This window comes from Sesamum indicum, linkage group LG3 (assembly GCF_000512975.1).
Source record: "Sesamum indicum cultivar Zhongzhi No. 13 linkage group LG3, S_indicum_v1.0, whole genome shotgun sequence".
Lineage (NCBI taxonomy): Eukaryota > Viridiplantae > Streptophyta > Magnoliopsida > Lamiales > Pedaliaceae > Sesamum > Sesamum indicum.
The window spans coordinates 7,520,705-7,539,434 of NC_026147.1; the positions used below are offsets into that span (position 1 = coordinate 7,520,705).

Consider the following 18,730-nt stretch of genomic DNA (forward strand, 5'->3'; position numbering starts at 1 on the left):
TATAAATAGCTAGGCAACTCTTGTAATTAAATCCAAAGTGTCTGTATTTAGTTATAACATATCTCACCTAGCATAAATCCATACTAATAAGTAGTGATTGATGATACAAAGAATATTATGACAACTATGGGCTGCATGGAACAACCCTTGTCCTTACATGAGGTGGTAAAATGACGGATATGTCCTTCCTAGATATATATATTAATTAATTCTCACTTGAAACAAAAATACAAAAAAGAAAATGATATTAATTAATTCAAAAGTGATGAGTAGTCCTCCTTGGCTGCCAGTGCCTTGAGGAGGTCCTTTGCACCCTTCGCATCTGATCTCTTCATGATCCTCAGCCTTTTGCATGACTCTATAAACATCCTACACATCGTAGTAATTAACAAACTCATTAGGACCTTAATCTTAGTATTTAATATATATATATATATATATATATATTAAATAAAATAAATCGAGAGTATCCCATAAGTAGAATTTTTTTAGTTTTAATCATTACGTGCATTTTTCAGTTCAATAATTAACAAAATTGTTAGTAGTCTCACGTGCATTTTTTGTCAATTAACATTGAGAAAAGTTTTCAATTTATTGGACACAAACGTGAAAAAAAGAATAACAAACGAGACTAAATTGAAAAAAATCCTAACGTATGGATAAAAAATACAATTTCCATTTTGTTAATTTGTCATATCTTGTAATGAAGGTCAAAAGAATTATTAAAGTATGAGAATATTTTAGGGTTGTTGACTCGTCAAATTTAAATTAATCTATCTCTAATTAAATATAAAATAAAAGCAAGACAGTATCATTTTTCGTAATTAAACATGGATCACCGGCTACATATCTATCTATATATATACCAAAATCCTCAGCTCGAATATTCTGTTGTAATTTTTTTTTTTTATCTAAAAACAGGGAAATTAAAAAATCATTAAAATATCAGAATTTTCATAGTCATTAATTATATATTTCAAATGATAGCAAACACACACATATATATATATATATATATATATAATCCCATCAAATGAATGTATCTATAATCAAACATAAGCTGAAGAGAGATGGGTTGAATTAATTACGCAAATCAAATTTAATCGAATTAAATTAATAAAAAAATATTAAATTATTAATTATTTGTTTAAATTATAAATATTTAGCTTATGATATGGGGATGTGGGTTAGAATTTAGGTTGATAATGTTGGAGAAACAGGGCATTAATATTAGGCAGAGGCATTGATGAAAGAGGAAGAAAGTGTTATTATGGTGGGAATGAGGTTGTCTGGGTGGCCTTCATCACCCTCTTCTAACTTTCTACATACGCCATCATCTCTGTCCCTTCACCTGCTCCAATTTATTGCTCTCTCTCTCTCTCTCTCTCTCTCTCATATTCACAACTATAATGATGATGATGAAGATTTCACGTTTGTCGGCGACGCGTAAATGCGCCAAGACACCAGCTGCTTCTACATTATTACAAGGGGGAATTTTTCTTTTTTATACAAATCCCAATTTCTTTTTTTTTAATTTAAATTATGAACACATATATTATTAATTATACTGTATATATTTTATTTATCAATTATTGTATTTATTTAATTTAATTAACAAATAGTTAGTATAAAATAGATAAGCATCTGTATGTGTTATGACGGAATTTAAGCTAAAATGTTATAATTTGTGCTCGATCATTTATTGAGGTTCACTAGAAAATTATGAATTTCTGTTATGAATAATTATTATAGTAAAAAAAAAAAGATCGTGGCTCAACCACGACTTTGCAACAGTCATTAGTCGTTTTTGCAAGCATGACAAAAAACATGACAAATATTTATTTAATCGTAGTAAAAATTTAGATTTTCTGTTTTAATTTTATTTAACTGCAATTAATAATACTGATTTACCATGACTTTTAAGTCGTGGTCATTTTACATTGTAACGAAAATTAAATTTTTTTTTGTAGTGGTTTTGTTCAAAAATATCAAGAATAAGAAGATTTCTAAGTTAAAAAACCTCTTAAGCCTTCAAACTTTTACAATTTTGTCATTTTTTTTTAAAAAAAACATATATCGTTATGTTCTAGACTTATTTCACCCAATTTGAACAAAATTCAGATTAAAAAGAGAAATTGTATATTACCAAAAAATAACGATGGTAAGAATAAATACTTGAAGGTTTATTACATTCTCATCTCTCCATTAAACTGCTAGAGATACGAACAAAATATTTAAGAAATAAACTATAATTTTTTTCCCGTTTCATGAGCAAGCTGCAAGCATGTATCTAGGGAAACGAGAAATTTCACACTGAAAATTCAATTATATATATATATTATTTTATTGTCAATATTTTATTCTTTTCGAACATCCTCAAATAAAACGCGATTCTAAAGTCAATATTTCTTCCTCAAGATATGCTCTCTCACTAAAATAATTAAACCTTAATGCTACGTAAACTATAAACTAAAATTCCAAATGAAATCAGAATCAATAAATAAAAACGGGAAAAAATATTAATAATATATAGATACATATATATATATATACATATATAGATCTAGAGAGAGAGAGAGAGAGGCTTACTCCCAAGGGACATCTCCAAGGAGCATCCAGTCGGTATCTTTGTCCTCATAGATGGGAACGTACTCACACTTGTCTGCATCTTCCAATGCCTCCGCTGCACTCCAAACCCATTTCATCAATTTTTTCATTCAATCTATAACATTGTACTGAAATCACCTAATTTCATTACATCCTTAAAACTATATAAGACCTTTTTTATCTTAAAACAAATTATTTTTCTTTACCATTAATACAAACAATTTTTTTGCAAATATATGACTTATATAATCTTGCAATTTTAATTTGCATGGCTACGACTCCCATCACATTCATGCACCTTCAGAAATGTATAAAATTTTTTCTTTTAAATATACAGATGGCATAAATTTCATACACATAGCATTTATATGCTAAATGCATTCATACAAAATGTAATAGAGAAATTAAAAACTATATATAGTACGTAACTCACCAATGCCAAAACAGCCGAAGAGTTGTTCAAGAGCCATAAGAAGATCGGAGTACCCTTTATGACTGCTCAAATCAATCTTGCGCAGAAACGGGGCGCCGTCCATGCTAACTTTCACGTACATTTTCACCCCATTAAAGCTGTTCTTCCTCCGGTAAGCGCACACCGGCGGCCACCCTACCACCTGATTCTTATTGTTCCCCGCACCAGCCGCCGCCGCCGCCTTCTCCTCCCCACCGGAGATATCAGAAAACGCCCTTTTCTTCTCATTCTTCTCCACTTCACCACCGCCGGGAAGCCCCAGCCTCAGCTCCGTTTCCAGCCCTAAACCACTACTCCTGTCCATTTTCAGATGAAAGAAGTCGAACTCGAGCTCAAACAAATTAGGGTTTTCTTGATTTGTGTTTGGGTTTTCTTGCAATGTGTGTTTGATGATTCGATGAAAACTAATGAACAGGCAGTTTTTATACATGCATGTAAGAGAAGACAATGACAGGTCAAGCAAGTCTGGTGGTCGGTCACATGAGAAACAATGGTGGGGAAGTTTATGCTGCCTAAAACACAAGAATGGGCCGGCAAGATTAAAGTTGGATATGGGCAGATCGGAGGGTTCTTGATTTGGGGATGGTTTGAGGGTTCCACTTTGGCCGTTGGATCATGTGATTCATGGGAACATTGCATGTGTTTTTTTTTTTTTTTTTTTTTTTTTTTGTGGGGGGGGGGGGGGGGGGGTTGAGGGTTTTATTTTTGAGAAAGAGATCTAATTTATTGAATATTTTTTTTTTTTGAAATTGGAATCCAAATATTTATTATTCAAGAATGTATAATAGAAGAGGGTTTATTATATTTTTATCTACACAAAAAATAAAATTGAAAATACAAGTCCACTAAAAATTAAAAATAAAAACAAAACCAAATACGGCTCAAGTTTTTCAAATTATTCTATAAGAATATGCTCGTGAACTTATAAGATATTAAAAAATATTTGATAAAAAAATAAATTTTATATGATCCCAGAATAAAATGTTACGAGGTTGTAAGCTTTTCTTGAAAAAGTAAAAAATCAGTTCCAAACTAATTTTGAAGATTTTAACAAACCCCAAGTTTGATCATATCAATTACAAATTTCTCATAATTACTAACATCTGATATATAATAGTTGGATCGATGATCTTATATACTCTATTAAAAAGTTTAAAATTTAATTTTTAAAATAAAATTTAATATTTTATATACTCTCAAAACATCATAATAAATAATGTATGAACTTATAAAATATTTAAAATAAGTTGAGCCAAACATCTAATTAGGTGAAAACATTGAATTTTAATCACTCATATATATGAAAAAGGTTATAAAAAGAAAAAAGAAAGATGAATTTGGGACATAACTCAAACTGACTGAAGATGTCTGAGGAATGAGGAACAGAAAGCTGAGAGGGTCCAGTCCACTTAAATGTTTTGCACCTTTCTTAAGATACCTATCCACTTTAATTTCATTTCACGCGTTCTTCTACCTTTCTTAAGATACCTATCCACTTTAATTTCATTTCACGCGTTCTTCTTCAGCTCAAGTGCCCATATCTGTCTGTGTATGTATGTATGCAGCTGTACGTGCAAGCCACCCACTTATGTCCTCATTTACTTGTACAACCTTAACTGTACTCTATACCTAGAGCTTAATATTGTAATAAATTTTCATATTTTTACATAGGTGTTGGATTCAAAATTATAGTAAATCAATAATGTCAATCAAAAGTAAATAAATTGATATGAAAATTTAAATTTTTATCACAATTATTTAATATTTGACATAATTTTAACTATATAGACCAAAGTATATATTACTTATATGGTTCTTAGTTGTAATATAATGGTCATGATAGTTGCTCCTGGTGTGGCCAAACCAGGATTACCTAGCTTATCGTATTACTGTAAGTCAATTCGAATAAGTATAACTTGACTCGATTTTACATGTGTTGTGGTTTTAACTATACATATATTTTCACAAATAAAGTGTTGGAAACTCATTAATGTAGATGTTTCTTGACAATAATTGGGGGTGGGGAATTTGGGGTTATAATTTTTTGCGTTTTCATCCGTTGAATAATATTCAATTACTTGAATAGTTTGTTTTAAATAATGCGAATAATTACTTAAACATTGTCTAGTGCCAGATAGAGGCAAAATCTAGCAGATAAGCATCACCGTCGAGAGAGAAACAACCCGAGTCATCAACTAAGACCCCTAAATGGTCCTTGATGATAAAGGAGGTAGGGGTGTAGAGACACTCAAGAGGTTCGACCAGAATCAGCCACTCTTGAAAGAGTACATAACAACTCACTGACCGACCGTTCTTGCCAAAGATGAATGGAGCTAAGCAATATGCAAAAGCTATCGGATGTAAAAATACATTGGTAGGGGATATATTCGGCCTTAGAGGGAAGCCTCTGCTTGAGCAGCAATAGACGAAGCGGAAGCCAAAATGTCAAAATCTAATTGTCAATAAATAAACTGTAAAATGAATGAACATTCACAATTAATTATAATTCTTAAACTATGATTAATTGTTTTTTCCCAACAATTTCCCTCCGTACCATGATAATTAACCACAATTCAAATAAATAATATCCCAACAGGCTAAATATATACTAGTTTGAATTTTTTTTAAAATGGTGTTACTCCAGCTAATTATATATGCTTACCTTGGAATCTTGGATATTAATATATATATATACACACATACTAAATATATAATAAATAAAAATAAACTATATATGAAACATGGTATATTTTGCGGGAAAAGTATTATTTTAGTCCACTAAGTATGCTTAATTTTAATTTTAGTTCGATAACTATGTTCATTTTTGCTTAGGTCCAGTAACTTACGAAATTGCTTACTTTTAGTCCTCTGACAGATTTTCGAACAATTTTACCCGTATGCAACTTTTGAAAGGCAGTTTTAGTCCATATGCACTCATAGGGGTAAAATTGTCCGAAAATCTATCAGAGGACTAAAAGTAAGCAATTTCGTAAGTTACTGGACCTAAACAAAAATGAACATAGTTATCGGATTAAAATTAAAATTAGGCATACTTAACGAACTAAAATAATACTTTTTCCTATATTTTGCAGTAGAAAATTCAAAGGGTAAAAATATAGCATGGAAGGTAGGCGATCTCACGTTTTGTGGTAAAGATTAATGATGGAAAGTTTGAAAAGATCGATGAGAGTTTATTCAAACTTTACTATGAAAAGAGAGAACGAAATTCACGTTCAGCCACCAAATGTACAATCGCTAATGCGACTACTGCCAACCACGTCCAGGTTTACCGTTTTACATTCAAATAAAGTGCATTCTTGATTTCTTGAACGCTGTCACGAATTTTAGTAATTTTACAAGTCTCAATTTTCAACTTTTAATTATTTTGTTTTTCCATTTTTCATTAAATATGCAGGCTATATGTGTAAAAATAACAAGTATTATCTCATGCATTATATACTTATTTTCACTAATTTATAAAAAAAATACAAAAAGAAAAACAAATTAATTAATCCACATGTTACCGACTTAAAAGTCAAGGTCAATGATATTAGTAATTACCGTCAAACAAACTAATATAATAACTGAAGTTATTGATAACGGTTAATCAATATTTATTATGATTTTATCAATATTTTTGTATATGACTAAAATATTTAGCATGATTTTTAGTTATAACTAATGATTTTGGCATCACTTGCTGAAAATAACGACCAATAATTACTGTGCAATTGTGGCTGATTAATGTTCGCCATAATTTTTCAATTTTGGTAATTAATTATCACGGGAAAATTATGTTTTTATAAGTGAAATATTATTTAAAAATAAATAGTATATATATAATATAATATTGAACAATATATATCTATACTAATATAAAAGAGAAAGATTTTCCATACTTATAAACGATGGTTAATGACACTGCCGCATTAATTTTTTATGAAGCCAAAAATATCCTTCAACATATAAGATAACTAATTTATTTAATTTTTTTAAATTTTTCATTAACTCATAAATTAATTTTCTTTTCTTTCTTAATATAATATATTAATTTATATATTTTACTTTTATTTATAATATATCTTAAAATATAAAATATTATTTATTATATACATAAAAAAACAACATATGAAAACTCTTATAAGGAACTTTGATTCATTATAATCTGATTTGATGGTATCATTTACTTCCGACAGGGTATTTTATTAGAGTATATATGAAAATAAAGCACAATCTTGAAAAGACATAGTCGACAAACAGCACAATATATATCAATAGAATCTCAAATCGGACAGTTGAGAACTAAAACTGTAACCACATAATATATCCTCAAAATCCTCATCTTCATTATTCTAATTATATATATATATATATATATGTTTGTGTTAATTAATGCATGACTGCAAGAAATATGACATTGTAAACTCCCACATTTTCATAATTGATCTATAATTAGCACATGCCTTATGATTCATCCATATCAATTAACACTTCTTGATAGCCCCCCCACCCCACCCCACCCCACCCACCAAATCATGAATATTAGTTTGTTGATTAATTTAATTTTTCAATTAATTGTTTTGCAAACAGGAGATTCATCAGTTGGTTATGTAGCATACAATGGACTATCTCATAATGATTTTATGAGTGGATTATTGGTATATAATTTAAGAAATTTGACCAACCACATGTAAGATGTAATAATATTCAATTTATTATGTGTCTGATTTAATTTGGTTAAATTTGATTTGAATAAAAATATCAGCACTCTCTCTAACAAGGACATGGTGGTTAGAGCCCCGCGATGATAAGCTTATGGTTTGAGTATCATGAATGTATGTGTATGTTTATTTTTTAGTAGTTTTTTTGTTCGTGGTGTAACTATAATGTGTTATGTATTGGCTGCAGACGAGAAGTTTGAATGACTTATAAGTCCTAAAGCCTCCCCTATCTAGCGAGACTCGGGCAAAAAAACAAGCAATACTAGCACACAAGGTCTTATTGTATCACACACAGCAAAACACAGCATTATTTTGCTTCGTATGTGGGATTGAGACATATTGTGCCCGTTCAAAACTTCTAGTTTAGGGGACTGAACGCTGATGCTGTCACACATCCCACATCGCCTGCAGACGAGCAGATTGAATGGCTCATTTGCTCCCTAATGAGACGTTTTCAGAAAAACAAACCTATATAAAATTTCAATCAAAGTGAACAATACCTTACGCCACAAGACACAATTATATAAAAGCATCAATTTGTTTCTTCAAATGTCAGGATCAGTTATAAATGTGTTTAATGAATCGACAATATCTGAATACATACAATGATGAAACGAATCATATTCCTCCAAAAAACATAGTTATAAAACAAGAAAAAAAAATTATAAAATTTTTAGTTAGAATTCGTTATTTTACTCAATCAAAAAACAAAATCCAACACAAAATATCTAGAGTATAAATATAATTTGATTGAGAATATGAGTTTGATGTATGATCAAAGGAGTTTGACTAAAAAAATGAAATTTATTACTAAGAATCTTATGAGGAAGAGGAGCACAGGATGCAAAAACAACTTGTGCACATGCTCTCTTAATTACTCCTCTATTCCAAACTCAATTAAACTAATGTATGACCCAACTAATTAATTCTTACTTCATACCAAAATCTAATTTCAATCAAACATATTTATTTTCCAACTTTATTTGATTTAAATAGAAGTGACGATTACATATTAAATAAATTGAACGACTGAACAATACATCATTCAATCAGTACATTAGTACAATTAAGGAATATGTAGTTATAAATTACAATAAACTCACATAAAAGTGAGACAAACACGAATCCATGATCTCGAACTAAATCATGGGATCCGAACCTTAAGCAGTGGAGAATAATTAGGTGTATTAACATTGATTAGAAGTAGAAGGTGGTACGTGTCTGTCCCCAACCGGGCATATGCTTCCTTAGTTTAGACAAGTTGATCATAATTAAGTGTGTAACTTATGCACATAGGGCACACGCGTATGGGAGTTGTCTCCGGCACATTATGGGACACCGTGCGTGTTTGGTTGATGACATTTAGACAACAATACCCACTCAAAAAGATATCTTCACCTAACCATATAACCATTTTGAGTGTCCAAACAAAGTCTTATTGTTTGCTTGCTTCTGGTGTTTGAGATTGTGGGCTGAACCCTTCATCTGCCATTTTTTCACCGAAGTTCACCGTCACTAACGATAAGGGTGAACTCTAACAAAAAAAAAAATGATTGAAATCATAAAAATTAAAAATATTCGAGATCAAATGGTACAATAAAAATTTAAAAAAATAAAAATGCTACAAAAAATGAGTAAATAGAAATTATAATCCAAATTTTAAAAGATCGCGTGAGATACATATGAATTATTTTTGGTGATTGAAAATGATGAATTTCAATTAAAAAAATGATTAATATCGATAAAAAAAATAAAATTATCTAATTTACGGGACCAGAAGTACATTTAGCTCTAAACAAGATTAATTCCAGAGAAAGAAATAATTTGTTGCAGTTAAATTATTTTAATTACAATGAATCTATATACGAACAAGTTTGATTAATTAAAAGATCTTTTCGTATCAGTTCAAATCTTTTATGAAAAGATGTTATTGCATTATATATATTTCATTTAATCTATACATACGATATGTATAAAAAAATTTAAATTTTTTCTTAAATATAATAAATAGTCTGAATGATATCCACATAATATGTACACCATAAGTATAAATATTTCTTTCATATATATGAAATAAAATATGAAATGCTATATTATTTTGTAAGAAATTTAGAATTAATTTTCTCCATGTATAGAACTTGTGCTATTTGTTCTGTCTTCCCTTTGCCAGCTGCCAGCACCTCCTTATCTTCTATGTGCAGTTCAAGTTTTGTATTATGAATTAGTGTTACATCTCCTATTTTATTCCATATATACATGTCAAGTTGTATATATGAAATTTACGTCATTTATGTATTTAAAAAATGTATTATATATATATATATATATATTAGATTGAATATGGAATACAATGTTGATGTAGAATAAAGCTCGAATTTATTATAATAATTTTTCATCGCAATTCCCGCGAGCATATAAAAAAAATCTTAGTATGAAATGATAATCAAAAAAATTGTGAAAACAATAAATTATAATAAATATGGAAAAGTAAAAAGAAGAGAAAAATATGGAGTAGTGGATTGTTAAGAGAAAAAATATTGTGAAATTACTAATTTGACTAAATTTTTTTAAAGGAAAAGAATAAAATAAAGGGTAAATTTTAGTATTAAGAAATTGGTACGATAAAAATTTTTCTTTTATAATAGTATAGACACATGAATGATTATGATTGGCTTGAGAATATTTTAATTTTTATTATACTAGACATTAATATAGATATTTAGGAAGGAATAAATTGAAATTTGGGTGCATATAGTCAAGTAATGAGATATTATAATACTAAAGAGTATTACTAAAGCATATATTTGAACAAATTAAAGCACAAACTTGTGAATAATTGATTGTGGAAATTGTATTAAATAAAAGAGGTTTAATGCAATTTATCTTCATGTGATATTATAAATAAGTAAATTACTCTCTAAAAGAATAGCAATTTATTCCTCTTGTATTTTTTTTTAAAATGAGGCAATTTATCTCCTTAGATAGGGAGTAAAAAGGTAAATTACTTGATTTTAACGAACACAAGAAAAATGATGCAATTTACCTCCTTATAAAAAGAGGTAAATTACTTCTTATTAAAATACACAGAAAGGTAAATTGTTATTTTTTTTTTATATGGAATAATTTGCTCATTTTTAATATTGCATTTTTTTCCTAAATAAAAGGATAAATTACAATGAATTTCCTTGAGTTTTGTCGTAATTACAATTACCCTCATTTGTTGTTTGACAAATTATAAATAACCCTAAAATTGCAAATACCTAACAGATCTCCTTGTGATAGTTCATTGTAGGGGGACATTTGTTAAAATATTTATAATTTTAAGAATTATTTATAATTTTTAAATAATAAAAAAATATTTATAATTAATGCAAATTTCAGGAAAGTCTTTGTAATTTATCATAAATAGAAAGAAAAAGATGAGCTTAAAGTGGGCCCACATGAAATGGGCCTATGACTTATAAAGGCCCACTCATAAAGCCCCACTCATAAAGCCCATTTTCCTCTTATCTCTTGGGGAATAGAGAAGATGAAGATTGATATGGACATGGATATTTAAGTTGTGGATATGATGAGGTTGGCTTATGTGGATCTAACTACTCCACACCACTCGATTCGCGGATTCACCCACAGGTGGATGAGAAGTGGAAACCTCGCATGAAGATGGACCATTGAATGAATCTAGCTTGAAGATGGACCATTGGTCATTGACGCACCATATAATTTGGACTTCCCAAACGTCCACGTTGAACCACATACGTATGTGTTTCTAGGTCTGTCAAGGTTGTTCCATTTTTTTAACATATTAAGTACTACATACGCATGTTGGACTTAATGGAAGAATACGGTGTTGGATACGTATTTTGGAAGTGTGTCTGACATGTTTTAAATGTTTAGAACTTTTTTAGTTATAATTTAACTAAAAAATAGTCTGTCTCTAAAAAAATAAAGGATTTTTGGTCTTAATAAAAAAGAAAATAAATTAATTCACTCCTCTCAAATTAAAAGTATTGTGATGAAATTTCTAAAAATTCAAAAGTTGATCATCATGATTTAATTGATTTGAATTATTAGAAACTTTTCATTATATACTTTTAATTATGTATTTTTTTAAGCACATTTGGTTAATAAATTAAATATAAGACTTGCTTATTTTATATCTTATCTGAATAATTTTTATATTACATATTTTTATTTTATAAGAGATTGAGAATATATATAATAAATAAATATATTATATATAATCATATTAGTGCCGTGTCTTAATATTTTTTTAAAGTTTTTATATTGCCGCGTCCGAGTCCATGCATCACAGATAGAAAGTCTTGAGTCATTTATTTTTAAACGATTGAAATTGTAGTTATTTGCATTCTCTCCTAAATACGAGGGTAATCAATTGACCAATATTTTTTATGGTCTATCAATTTAGTGTGTCAGTACGACTATATACAACAAACGTGCCACACGCCCTTCATAGTAACAAGGAACAACTTTTTTATAATATTAGGGAACGTCCATTGTTGCCCCATACAGATTTCTACCAACACATACCGTCTGTCAATTTATAAATCACACACGATGACGTTATCATATATAACTCACGATTCACAATATATATGACTACAGATGTGTGGAGATGGCATCATCAGGCCCACAATATCGGTTGTTCCAACCCTCGACCAAAAAACCCAAACGTGAACATAACAACATATCCACAGGAACATCCTGGGATTAAGACCACACCACGTTTCTGGGCCAGCCCCGCTTCAAAGTCATCGAGCTGGTAATGAATCACGCCTTCTCCTCCGTCGACAGCATTGTCTCCTGGAGGAGAATGTGCATCCAGAAGAAATTGTCGGTTCTTGGTGGGGTTTTTTACTTCATCACTCAGCTCAGCTCCCATTTCCAGGCAATCTAGAGCTGGTTTCTATTCTCTAATTACTTTAAATATTTTAAATTATTTACACTTGGACACCATATAAAAATACGAAATTATACTTTTTTCTAATTTTTTTTTTAAATTACACTTGCACCCCTTTTGAGATTTTTTTTCGTTTACAGCTGTACCGCTTTCACAGAAAATGTTGATGTCAATGAAAAAGTTATGCAAATTTTCATTGTACCTTTCATTTAACATTCTGTATAATTTATTAATAAAGAGAAATGTAAGAGTGTGATTATAATAAAATTATTGTTCTCAAAATTGATATTATTGTATGAAATATAGTGATTGATGAGTGGATCAACTACAAATATTATCAATAACTTATACTGAATTCTAAACGAAGCGTAAAATTATAAATTTATATATGTATTTTTATTTTTTTTACGTTAGTAATTTTTTTCCAAACAAATAATACCGTTGCAAACGAATAATTCTTGAAGGGGATCTGAGTGTAATTTCTAAAAAAAATTGAGTTTAAACTATATTTTTAAATTTTCACAGACAATATAAATGTTATTAACTTAATAAGATCATTTTCATGTAAAAAAACATAATCATAGTTCATGGGCTTATATAGATTTTTTCTTTTTTCATAATCTCACCAATTATAAAATATTTTCTATTGCAGTCGTAGGCGAGGAGGGAAAATGAAGGCCTTTTTGGTTGTTTAAATTCCAGGAAGATCGAGGAAAAGGTGAATGTGGTAATAAAAATAGATAGCATGAACATGGTTAAATTTTATTATATTTTTTTATATATATATATGAGTAATAATTATAACCAATATTATATTGCCTTTATTCAATTTTGAAAAAGTTATGTAATTTAATTTACATATATATTTTTCTCCTGAAATCGGCTGTGATCCTACGATTTTTCAATTATATCTTTTTCTTAACTAAAAATATTACATTTATCAAAAAAAAAAAAGTAAGTACTAATAATTAAAAGAATTATTTATCAATGCTCATAATGTGAAATTGATTATTTTATAAACTTTTACTTTCCGAGAAAACAATAGTAATTTTTATTTTAATTTCTTCTAAAATTCCAGAAATATTGCTTCGAAAAATTCCATGAATTATGTCTTAGAAAATTCTAATTCAAATCAAATTTGATCAGACCCAAACCAATTATATAACGAATAAAATACTTTGAGATGTGATTTAAAAATAATTTAAAAAAAATATATCACAATTATTCTGTGATTAATTTTATCTCGGCCAATCCTGATTTAGATGAAAATTTTCCTTCCATTTATTATTTCTAGATTTGGTCACCAGCAAAGTCTTATGGCAAAAAGCAGCAGGCAAGCAATTCTCTAGCAAAATAAGTTCAATAGCAACTACAACTACTGCAAAATATACATCTCAACAAGCAATCTAACAACTTGCTTCTGCCTTCAGACAAATTTGGACCAGAAAGATGTCAAAGAAACAACATGAAAGAGTCTAAAAAACTAAATAAGTCCATGCACCAACTTCCCCTCATAGAAGATTTTAATTTGATCAACCAGAGACTGAACATCAGCCAACTCCTCCTTTTCTTGGCTGAGTTTTTCTTGCAACCTGTTAACAGCAGCCATGCAAGTTTGCAGCTCCTTTTTGTACATTTCCACAGCTTTCTTCCTTTCATCAATCGCTACTATGGTTCTTGCTTCGACATCCTTGAAAGTCGAAACACCCTCGAATAGCTGTCTGGCCTTGGATATCTGGTTGAGCCGATGATGAAGCCATCCGACTTCCACCTTGACAAGTTCCAGGTCTCCAATTTGTCTGAGCATGGACTGCAGCTCCGACAGCGTCAACTGTGCTAGTTTTGAAGCTTCCAGCCGCTTGTAAATGCTGCAAACCAACTCCAGGAGGCAAGAACGTGATTCCATTGAAAACGTGCTGTGTTTTGCAATGTCCCCATACTTTGCGAAGATGGCATTAAGGAGAGGCACCATTTCGCTTTTCACTTTGTACCCATCAACATCAACAAACGGATTCTCAACTTGGACTACAACCTTACGAATTGATGGTCTAGTAGGATTCTCACTGGTTTGGGCATTTCTATTGGCAGTATGCTGTGGCCCGTGCGAAAAGATATTGGAGTCAACGTTAGCCTCCATCTCAGGGAGTTTGTTGTTGTCAACCATAATTTTGTCTGGGCAGGGAGGAGTTGCTTCAAAGTGCAATTCAGATTGCCGAGATTGGGCAGGAAGATCTGAGGTAACTTTCTTCAACTCCAGTATGTTCTTGAAGGCAGTTGGCCGGTTTTCTATCTTGGAAGAGATAGTCGTACCGTGCCAGGCTACTGGAATTTTATCAGGATGAGTGCTCTCATATTGAGAAGGCAAGTCCTGCAAGGATGTTGTGTTTGTTTGTGTTTTCGTTTCCAATTATCAGTTTTTGGGAAACAGTAATCAAAGTAAAACACATGTTTGTTTATAGGTATTCATTTGACACCAGAATTCAATATGAAGTACAATTTCATTAACTAATACAAACACATTCTCATTTCACAGAAAACCTATACAAAATTGAAAATGCATATTTTCCACTGAAAATGAAAACACAAAACATGACCAGTTAAGGTAAAGAAAGAGGATTCTATAATAAAAGAAAATCAAACTCCTGCTTAAGTTAGCTTGGGAAACGTAGTTTCTTTTTTTTTTTTTTTTTTTTTTTTTTTTTTTTCATGTTCTGGCTAGTCCAAAGATAGCCTAAAACATCACCTATGTCTGTCTATATTCTTACAAACCACAGGTTTTAGTATGTTTTTAACTTATGTTTCTTTATCTTACACTAATACAAAATACAAAATCAAACCTACTAAAATCTCTAAATAACACACATTGATCTCTATCTCAAATAAAGAAAAACACCTTAGGGAGATAACTCAACAACCACAAAAGCAAAGGCATTTTCGTTGAATGAAATCATCAACAGTCATAAACATACCACGAAAGCTAATTATACCGTAAATTGATTGCACCTGAGCTTGCACTGGAGATCCCGAAGCAAATACTTCGGCTGGAATGTTGCTGCCTGTTTTCACTTTTTTCGCGTCAAGAAGAATTTGCTTCACCAGCAAAAAGGTAGAATTGACAGAAGGATTCTCATCGTCATCATTTTGGAACGAAAATCTTGAGGGAACGTTCAATGCAGCTTCCTTATCTATGAGCGCCTTAGCATATCGAGTTTGGCGCCTTGAGACCATAGGAGTATCTACTGTTGCAGATAATGGCCCCTGATAAATCAGCACCAGAAGACAGACTGCTTTTGTGAATCAAGCTGTTAATAGTTTTTTGGTATAAACATTAAACAGAGATCAAACAATGAACCACATAAAGTTAATCACATGGTCGGATATGAGCTTATAAGATGTTAGATCTTTTCCTTTAAAGAGCTTATAGGCACGTAACATCTCATTTTTCAATCATATAAGCTCCTACTTAACAATCACATTTTTACATATTATAAGCTCTCGAACACCCTCTAAGTGGCACAATGTAATACAGCCCAAATGTTAAAGAAATAGTTGAAACATTAAAGATGTTGTCTTTGATACAGTTACAATATATTTCTTATCCATTTTTGTATAAAAAAATTGCTGTTTGGATTGTAGCATTTTCAACTCATGCTATCTTTAAAGAGTAATGTTTGAAGCTGCAAATCAAACTGTTAAGTTTAATAGCTATAGAACTTCTGGAAAACATCAGGGAGGTTAATAGAGATGTCAATCATAACATTTCAAGAGCAAAACAATTTCATAAGCACTCAGATGATGTCTTAGTCTTTGATGCTGGAAATCAGACCATAACCCCTCGCACACACACATCAAACCAAGAACCCCTTTTTATCCTTCACTTTCATGGTAATGTACCCCATAGTATTTTCATTTCTTCTCACAGATTACACATATATACAAACCATCTTTCGCTCCTCATACAAAGAAACCCAAACTGACAACACACATGCAAACAGCCAAACACATACACGGCTTGAAAAATGAACCAAAAATGCAACTTTTTTGAAGACATACACCTAAAAGAAAAGTTTGGAAAGCCTGTCCAGCCCAAGATCTGTTTCTCTCTCTCACATACACCCACACATTCACTAGGCATGGTAAAAGATGAAGTAAGAAAAAGGGTCAGAAGTACTACTGGTGGAGAAGCAATGCGGTAAGGCCCTGTCTCTTGAACAATATAATCATCATCACAGCTGCTGCTGCTGATTAACTTGTCTTCTTCTTCCACTTGTTTGATCTTCTTAGGTCTCCCTCTTTTCTTGTTTAACTTCGATGGACTCTCACTCTTCTCCTCCATTGTTTTTGTTTGTTTCTTTTCTATTCTATCTTCTCTCTATTCAAAAGTTTCAAACTGAGAGCGTGTTTGTGTGTGTGTCTCGGGAATCAGTACTTCATCATGCAAGTCACGTTAATGCCTGAGAAGAAATCAGCATACAAATGGCAATAGTACAAGAGTTCTTGCAGAGGCAGAAAGGTTCTACACCATTTTTCTACATCATGATTTGATTGACTTTTCCCAAACCCTGTTTGATGGAAAATACTAGACTGCAATAGCATTTGTAGGATGTCCATATATTATAATTTATTTTATTTAATTTTATTTTTGTGTATTTAAATAAAATTTTGGATAAGATACGACTATACTTAATATAATTATAAATATTTTTATATTATTTAAAAAATTATAAATACTCTTTTAATTTTAATATATATGTCTAATAATAAGTTCATTCCATTAGCCCATATTAATTTTTTTTGGTATGATAGATGACAATATTCTTTTGGATTATATAATTATAATTTTAGCCCAACCCAATTAATTTTGAGTTGGCGAAGTTAAATAAAATTATATTTTGTATGAATTGAATATGTGTTAGTAATAGGTTTGTACGAGTTTTAATGGGTTCAATCTATAGATTAAAATAACAAAAAATATTTAAGGAACCCACCATTTTTTTCTTCCATCATATACACACACTCTCACATCTCTCTCATACACACAACCCTCTTTCTCTACATACACACAGACACAATATAACAGAGAAATTATTTAAATAATACAAAATAAAGAAAAAATATAAATTTGGTGTTTAAAAAAATTATGAAATTAGGCAGAGTGTGATTATAAATCACAGTTTTGCTATTCCTTATTATTCTTTTTAGAAGTTTCTGACAACCCATTTTCAACCCGTTCATTTAATAAATTTATGAAATAATAATAAAATGGTAGAACTGCCTAATTTCATAGAATTTTTTTACCAAGTTTATATTTTTCTTATTTTGCATTATTTAAATAATTTCTCTCGAAATAACACTCTTATAACTTCTCTTTCTTCATACACAGACACTCACATGTCTCTTTCACACAGCTACCACCTTTCTCTCACAAATACAAAAATTGTTTCCCAACAAGTATAGAAAATGATGGCATAATTTGGTGTTCATCGGAGATGAGCATTAAAAATATTATAATAAAATGCAGTAGCTTATTAAATATTTTGTAAACTTTTTTACTTCATGATTTAACAAATAAATTTTAACGTACATGGTTATTAGACAAAAATAACTTATAATACCAATTCAATCATACTACGTTATAAGTAGTGATTACTTTTTTTAATCGATCAAGTATAATCCTTTTCTCTTTTCATTGTGTAAAATTTTAAAATCTTCTTTCAAATTAATAAAATATTTATACTAATCCGACTCAACCCATTTTGAATCTATTCATTTAAACTCATTTGAACCCAACCCATTTTAAACTAGACGCATTTGAACCCAACCCAAATCCGGCTCAACCCGCCCAACCCATATTAAACTCGACGCATTTGGACCCAACCCAAATCCGACTCAACCCGCCCAACCCATATTAAACTCGACGCATTTGGACCCAACCCAAATCCGACTCAACCCGCCCATGTGCCATCCTAGTTTTGATATATAGAATAACAAAATCTAGTTTCTTATTTT

General features: G+C 30.4%; 2 protein-coding genes across 2 annotated transcripts; both read right to left on the bottom strand.

The window, feature by feature from the left end:
• Positions 1-3,406, bottom strand: LOC105157571 (auxin-induced protein IAA6). The gene is made up of 3 exons (XM_011073980.2): positions 3,041-3,406; positions 2,590-2,683; positions 1-369 (listed from the first exon to the last, which is right to left on the bottom strand). The coding sequence occupies exons 1-3, from the start codon at positions 3,381-3,383 to the stop codon at positions 252-254; spliced, it is 555 nt and encodes a 184-aa protein (XP_011072282.1). The 5' UTR covers positions 3,384-3,406; the 3' UTR covers positions 1-251.
• Positions 14,010-17,272, bottom strand: LOC105157572. The gene is made up of 3 exons (XM_011073981.2): positions 16,896-17,272; positions 15,725-15,979; positions 14,010-15,089 (listed from the first exon to the last, which is right to left on the bottom strand). Exons 1-3 carry the CDS (start codon positions 17,055-17,057, stop codon positions 14,205-14,207), a joined length of 1,302 nt encoding a protein of 433 aa, XP_011072283.1. The 5' UTR covers positions 17,058-17,272; the 3' UTR covers positions 14,010-14,204.

Coding starts and splice junctions, on each gene's coding strand:
- LOC105157571 (XM_011073980.2), bottom strand. CDS start 3,383: ATGGACAGGAGTAGTGGTTTAGGGCTGGAAACGGAGCTGAGGCTGGGG. Junction 2,684..3,040: donor CTTCGGCTGTTTTGGCATTG/GTGAGTTACGTA, acceptor TTTGGAGTGCAG/CGGAGGCATTGGAAGATGCA. Junction 370..2,589: donor CTTGGAGATGTCCCTTGGGA/GTAAGCCTCTCT, acceptor TACGATGTGTAG/GATGTTTATAGAGTCATGCA.
- LOC105157572 (XM_011073981.2), bottom strand. CDS start 17,057: ATGGAGGAGAAGAGTGAGAGTCCATCGAAGTTAAACAAGAAAAGAGGG. Junction 15,980..16,895: donor ACCGCATTGCTTCTCCACCA/GTAGTACTTCTG, acceptor CTGATTTATCAG/GGGCCATTATCTGCAACAGT. Junction 15,090..15,724: donor GATCTCCAGTGCAAGCTCAG/GTGCAATCAATT, acceptor ACATCCTTGCAG/GACTTGCCTTCTCAATATGA.